This window comes from Phoenix dactylifera, unplaced genomic scaffold, assembly GCF_009389715.1.
Source record: "Phoenix dactylifera cultivar Barhee BC4 unplaced genomic scaffold, palm_55x_up_171113_PBpolish2nd_filt_p 000117F, whole genome shotgun sequence".
NCBI lineage: Eukaryota > Viridiplantae > Streptophyta > Magnoliopsida > Arecales > Arecaceae > Phoenix > Phoenix dactylifera.
The window spans coordinates 260,603-267,062 of NW_024067686.1; the positions used below are offsets into that span (position 1 = coordinate 260,603).

General features: G+C 53.7%; 1 protein-coding gene across 1 annotated transcript; it reads right to left on the reverse strand.

Moving 5' to 3' along the window:
- Positions 1 to 2,455: 2,455 nt before the first annotated feature.
- On the reverse strand, positions 2,456 to 3,280 carry LOC120104813. The gene has a single exon (XM_039116617.1). The coding sequence runs from the start codon at positions 3,278 to 3,280 to the stop codon at positions 2,456 to 2,458; it is 825 nt and encodes a 274-aa protein (XP_038972545.1).
- Positions 3,281 to 6,460: the final 3,180 nt, after the last annotated feature.

Genomic DNA, 6,460 nt, shown 5'->3' on the forward strand with positions numbered 1-6,460 from the left:
TGCAGTGTTCCACCCTTGGTGAGGGGAGTCCAACTTCCAGAGGAATAACAGCTTCCGTTCCGTATGCCAGGTTGAAAGGGGTCTCACCGGTGGGGAGCCAAAATGTTGTTCTGTAGGCTCAGAGGACATTGTAGAGGTCTTCAACCCATTGCCCTTTGGATCGGTCGAGCCTGGCTTTGAGTCCCTGAAGGATGGTGCGATTCGTCACATCAGTTTCTCTATTTATTTGTGGATGGACGACCGAGGTGAAGCGGTGATCGATGCCGAGCTCGGAGCAGAATTCTCTGAAACGGATGTTGTCAAACTGATGACCATTATCAGATATAAGAATGCGGGGGAGTCCAAATCTACAGATGATTGACTTCCACACAAAGTCCTGCATTTTTTGCTCAGTGATCCAGGCCACCGGTTCAGCTTCGACCCACTTGGTGAAATAGTCAATGGAGACGACCAAAAATTTTCTTTGCCCAGTTGCCAGGAGAAATGGCCCCAGGATGTTGATTCCCTACTAGGCGAATGGTCAAGGGGCACTGATCGAGGTCAGCAGCACCGAAGGTCGGTGCTGGATATTGGCGTTCCGCTGGCATCAGTCGCACCTTCGGACAAAGTCCGTTACGTCCTTTTGGAGTGTGGGCCAAAAGTATCCTTGGCGCAAGATTTTATTAGCCAGTGCTCGGCCTCCCAGATGGTTCCCGCATATTCCTTCATGAACCTCTCGCATAGCATAGTCCGCTTCTGACAGGCGGAGGCATCTGAGAAGAGGAGAGGTGAAGGATTTTCGGTAGAGCTTGCCTTCATACAATATGAATCGGGAGGCTAGACGCCTGATTCGGCGAGCTTCAGGCTCATCATTGGGGAGGACTTCACTTTGTAAATAATTAACGAGCTCGTCCATCTAACTCGGCTCGGTGTCTATGCACATGGCCGGCTCAGGCTCTTCTGTGCTGGATGTTTGGAGATATTCAAGTGTCGTCGCTTTGGGGAGCTCGCTCATGTGAGAGGTCGCCAAGTTCGACAGTTGATCGACCATGAGGTTTTCTGTTCTGAGGATATGGTGAATGTTGAAGGAGCTTAGGGCGGATGTGAGATCTCGCACCTTTTGGAGATATCTCTGTATTGACGGCTCCTTTGCTTCAAAATCTCCCAAAACCTGGCTCACGACTAGTTGGGAGTCACTGAAGACCTTCAGGTTCTCGGCTTCTAGCTCCTTCGCCAATTTGAGCCCGGCAATGAGCGCCTCATACTCCGCCTCATTGTTCGAAGCTGGAAACTCGAGGCGCAGGGCCTGCTCAGCCACTACTCCGTCCGGGCTGGTGAGGATGAGACCTGCTCCGCTACCCCCCGAGGTCGAAGAGCCATCCACATATAGGACCCATAGCTGCTCCGGGGTTTCTTTTGTTGGCATGAGCGGGTGCTCGGGGTCGTTCGGCAAACTGCACTCCATGATGAAATCGGCGAGCGTGTGGGCTTTGATTGCTGGGCTTGGACGGTATTCGAGGTCGAACTCCCTAAGCTCGACTGCCCACTTGGCAATCCTCTCGGCACGATCCGACCGCTGCAGAATCTGCTTCATCGGTTGGTCGGTCAGTATGGCCACAGTGTGGGCCTGAAAATAGGGTCGGAGCCTCCGAGCCGAGATGACCAGGGCAAAAGTTATTTTCTCCAATTTGGAGTATCTTGTCTCGGCATCCCTCAGGACCCGGCTGGTGTAGTATACTAGTCTCTGGAGCTTATTCTCTTCCCGTACCAGGACTGAACTCACCACAACTGGGGAGACGGCTAGGTACAAATAGAGGAGCTCGCCCTACTAGGGTTTGGTGAGCAGCGGAGGAGAGGCGAGAAGGCGCCTAAGCTCTTCGAAAGCTTGCTGGCATTCCTCCGACCATAAGAAGTCCTTCGATCGCTTGAGGATTTTGAAGAATGAGAGCCACCGCTCGGCCGACCTGGAGACGAATCTCCCTAGAGCCGCGATCCGCCCGGTGAGCCGCTGTACCTCCTTGACTGTCTTTGGCGGCACCATCTCCTGCAGCGCCCGGATCTTCTCGGGGTTAGCTTCGACTCCACGCTGGGTTACTATGAAGCCCAGAAATTTGCCCGAGGTGACTCCGAACGCACACTTCGCCGGATTGAGCTTCATTTGGTACTTTCTGAGCCTGGAGAATGTTTCATTGAGGTCAGCCACATGGTGCTCTGCTGTTCGGCTTTTCACCAGCATGTCATCCACATAGACCTCCATGTTTTGGCCTATCTGGTCTTTGAAGATTTGGCTAACCAGTCTTTGGTATGTGGCTCCTGCATTCTTCAACCCGAACGGCATCACTTTGTAACAATAAGTGCCCTTGTCGGTGATGAAAGCCGTCTTCTTCTCATCTTCTGGCGCCATTCGAATTTGATTGTATCCCGAGAAGGCGTCCATGAAGGTCAGCAGCTGATGTCCCGAAGTGGAATCGACGAGCTAGTCGATGCTGGGAAGGAAAAAACTATCCTTCGGACAGGCCTTGTTCAGGTCGGTGTAGTCCACGCACATACGCCATTTTTCATTGGCTTTTTTCACGAGGACCACATTGGCGAGCCAGTCCGGATAGAAGACCTCCCGAATGAAGCCGGCCTCGAGAAGTTTGTCCACCTTCTCTGCCGCTGCTCGTTGTCGTTCCGGGGCGGAGCCCCGTTTTTTCTGTCGCACGGGTTTGTAGGTTGGCTTTACTTGGAGCCGGTGGACCATGACCTCAGGGTTGATTTCCGGCATGTCGGCGGGTGACCAGGTGAAGATGTCCATGTTGGTCCGGAGGAACTCGATCAGGCGGTCCCTCTCAAGGGAACTCAGGCCGGAGCCGACCTGCACGGTTAGCTTTGGGCAATTTTCTTGTAAAGGAATCTGAGTAAGAAGCTTACCAGGTTCCACCCGTTTCTTCCAAGTATTGTCCCGCACCTCCAAGGTTTCAATGGGCAGTGCCTGATTTGATGTTTCGGTTGGCGCCTCGGCAGTTTGTTCGCCATGGCTTGGTGCCTCAGTTTTAGCCGGTTGCTTTGCTTTATGGGTTGCCATATAGCACCGCTTAGCTATCCGCTGATCTCCACGAACTTCGCCTACTCCTTGGTCGGTGGAGAATCGTACGAGCAAGTGGTAAGTCGAGACCATGGCTCGGAGAGCATTTAGCCTTGGTCGTCCGAGAATGGCGCTGTAGGCCGAAGGTAGGCGGACCACAAGGAAGTCCATCCTCACAGTACTTTCTCGGGGGGCGAGCCCGACCGTGACCAGGAGACCATTCTCGCCCTCCATTGGGACTGAATCTCCGGTAAATCCGACCAACGGAGCATTCATTCTCCGAAGTTGGTTCTCTGTCATCCCCATTTTTTGATAGGCGTCATAGTACAAGACGTTTGCCGAGCTTCCATTATCTACTAAGACGTGTTTTACATCAAACTTATTTACAATCATAGAGATGACTACAGCGTCATCATGAAGAGTTTCAACTCCTTTCAAGTCCTCGTCCGAGAACGAGATGGCTTCAGAACTGCGCAGGCGCTTCGGAGGATCCCTTTCCTCGGCTGGACCTCCGACCGAGGTTTCTCCAATGGTGTTGATGGTGCCTACGATGGGTCCGTTGGCATTCGGATCTTCGAGCTGCTCGACGTTTTCTGCTGGCCTCCTTTCCTCGCGCCGGTTCCGTACAAACCGGTTCAGCACTCCATGACGGATGAGTGTCTCGATCTCATCCTGGAGCTGGAAGCAATCCTCCGTATTGTGGCCGTGGTCTCGGTGGAAGCGGCAATATTTTCTAGGATTGCGGTAAGCTCCGGGATCCCTTATTGGGGGCGGAGGCCGGAAATAATCTCGGCCCTCGTCTCCATTAGGATCTCTGTCCGGGGAGCGTTGAGGGGAGTGTAATTCTCATACCTCCCTGGCGGTACCCGTGGCCGTGCTAGAGATCTTGGTCGGGGTGGGGACCTTGGTCTGCGCTGTCCCTGCTGCCGAGGTGGACTCCTTAGCCGCGGCAAGTTTTTGATTCGGCGGGGAGACAGGCTTCGCTGGCGGCCGCGCTCCTCGCGGCATTTCTTCTGCTTCTTTGAAGCCTGCTCGGTCGCACCCCGCCTGGAGGCGATGGCCTTCTCAGCCTTTGCATACTTCCGAGCTCGGATCAGCATTTCGGTGAAGTCAGCAGGGAAGCTCTTCTCGATGGAGAAGAGAAATCTGTAGGAGCGAGCCCCAGTCTTTAGTGCCGACATGGCTATCGATTAGTCGAGCTCGCGAACCTCCCAGGTTGCAGCGGGGAAGCGGTCGAGGTACTCCCTGAGAGATTCACCCTCCCGTTGCCTGACGTCCAGGAGGGAGTCCGACGTTCGCCGCTGGCGCCGGCTGGCAGCAAATTTGGTGGCGAACTGCCTGCCGAGCTGCTCAAAAGAGGAGACCGTGCTCGGCTTTAGCCCAGAAAACCAAAGCCAAGCCGTTTCCCTAAGAGTTGCTGGGAAGGCCTTGCAGAGCACAGCCTCCGAAGACCCTTACAGTGCCATAAGGGCTCTGTAGCTCTCCGAATGATCGAGGAGGTCGGCAGTCCCGTTGTAGGGCTCCACTTGGGGCATTTTGAATCTGGGTGGAACCGGCTCATCCTCGATCTGGCGGAAGAAGGGGGACTTGGTGGTAAACTCGAAGTCACCCTCGCGCATTGCCTTTCTGCTGTGAAGCGCCTCGATCTGGCGCTCAAGGTTCTCGACCTTCCTGTCGAGTTTTCCAACCTGGGGGATTGCCACAGTAGTCTGTTCCGGCTCACGGCGGTCCGGGGCCGACTCGGCCTCCGAAAACTGTAGCCTCCTGTCTATGCTCCTCCCCGGCAATTCTCTCCGAGGGGATGCCCGGGCCGAGTCTTAGCGACAGCATCGCTCTTCGTTGTTGGCCCTTGAGGAGCCGTGAAGGTTTTGGCCCTGGGGCACCGGTCCATTTGGGGGGAGCACTGGCCGGAGCCGGGCCTGCGAAGGCAGCATAGGTGGGGCTTCCCCACGTTGCAGTCCTTGAACAGCGGTGGCTAAGGCCTGAACCTGCTGAACCAGGACGTTGAACTGTTCCGACTGGACCTGGGGAGTTGGATCAGCTGGAGATGGCGAGTTCCGGACAGAGTGTCCGGGGCTTTGTGGGAGACGCCGGGAGACATTAGAGGCTCCTTTACTTCTCAATTTCATGGCCACGACTCGAGCCCTTTATCTAGCGCCAACTGTTGCTGAAAATTGGACCCGGGGGCGACCGTCGGTTGGGAAGGAGGAGCTCCAGTGCTGGAACAGCAGGAGGAGGCGGTCCGTCGGCGGGCGGCGTTCTCCGAAAGACCTGCAACAAGCCGGTGGCCGGGGTTTCCAGCGCTGGCCCTCCGATGCTTAAGTCAGAGGGGGCTAATATGACAGAGGAGAGGGGAGGTATGCCTTTTCTGGGTTTCAGAGTTCAACCCCCTCTAAGGTGGAGGGGTTCCCCTTTTATAGAGGGGTATTGAATTACCTGTGAAATGACGAGGCAAATGGTTCTTTTTTGGTCATAATTGAACACGATCGTGTGCATTAATATAGTGTCGTGGGAGATCAAATCGAAGTCAGTGAGTCGTCATGGTGATCAGACGTGGCGGAGTAGCTCAACTGCCTGCCGTGGAGGGCTTGAGATCCGTAGATAACAAGCGCATTGATTGTTGAGTGAACCGGAGATCAGCAGAGGCCATACGCTTTAATGGTTGAGTGAACCGGAGATCAGCAGAGGCCATACGCTTTAATGGTTGAGTGAGCCGGAGAACAGAACAGGCCATGCACATTAATTGTTGACGGCGAAGCACGGTATGGTCTCCGGTTGAGCTACGCAAGGGCGTGATGTTAGTAGGTGAGCGGCGAGGTTGGGCTTTTGAAGCTAGGCTCCCGAAGGAGATTAGACCGAGGTCGAATACTATGACGGGGCGTCTCGGAGTCTAGCATTTGGTCGGGCGCCGAGCTGAGCTAGTCGCCTTCAGGTCGGGCGCCTTCTGGTCGAGCGCCTTCTGGTCGGGCGCCTCCTGGTCGGGCGCCCGCAGGTTGTTCTGGGATAACTTAGTTTTTCCCCTGACAGTTGGTTTGTACAATAAATATGTTTGCGTATGGTTGCTAGTTGGTTGAATTCGTAATTTTTATAATGTCTAATTTTGTCATTGTCATATGTTGGAGTGTCATAGACATGTGAATGCAAGTTTCTTTGGTTTATTTGGTTGTAAAACTACGGTAATGTTTATGGAATATGGCAGGTTGGAAGGTTAGCTCACTGCTCCATTTTAGGATGATGGAATACTTTCCACTTATGTTACTAACCAAATAGGTGAACTGCAATTGCGACTTTTAATTATACAAACAAATACTAAAAAGTTACTTGCTGCAACTACGGTCCATGCAAACCAAACACTGGATTTATAACACCATCCAGTAATTTTACAATGTAATCCCAAATATATGTAGATGAGAG

What these genes read in the sequence shown, in the direction of transcription:
- LOC120104813 (XM_039116617.1), bottom strand. Translation starts at nt 3,280, where the DNA reads ATGGAGGGCGAGAATGGTCTCCTGGTCACGGTCGGGCTCGCCCCCCGA.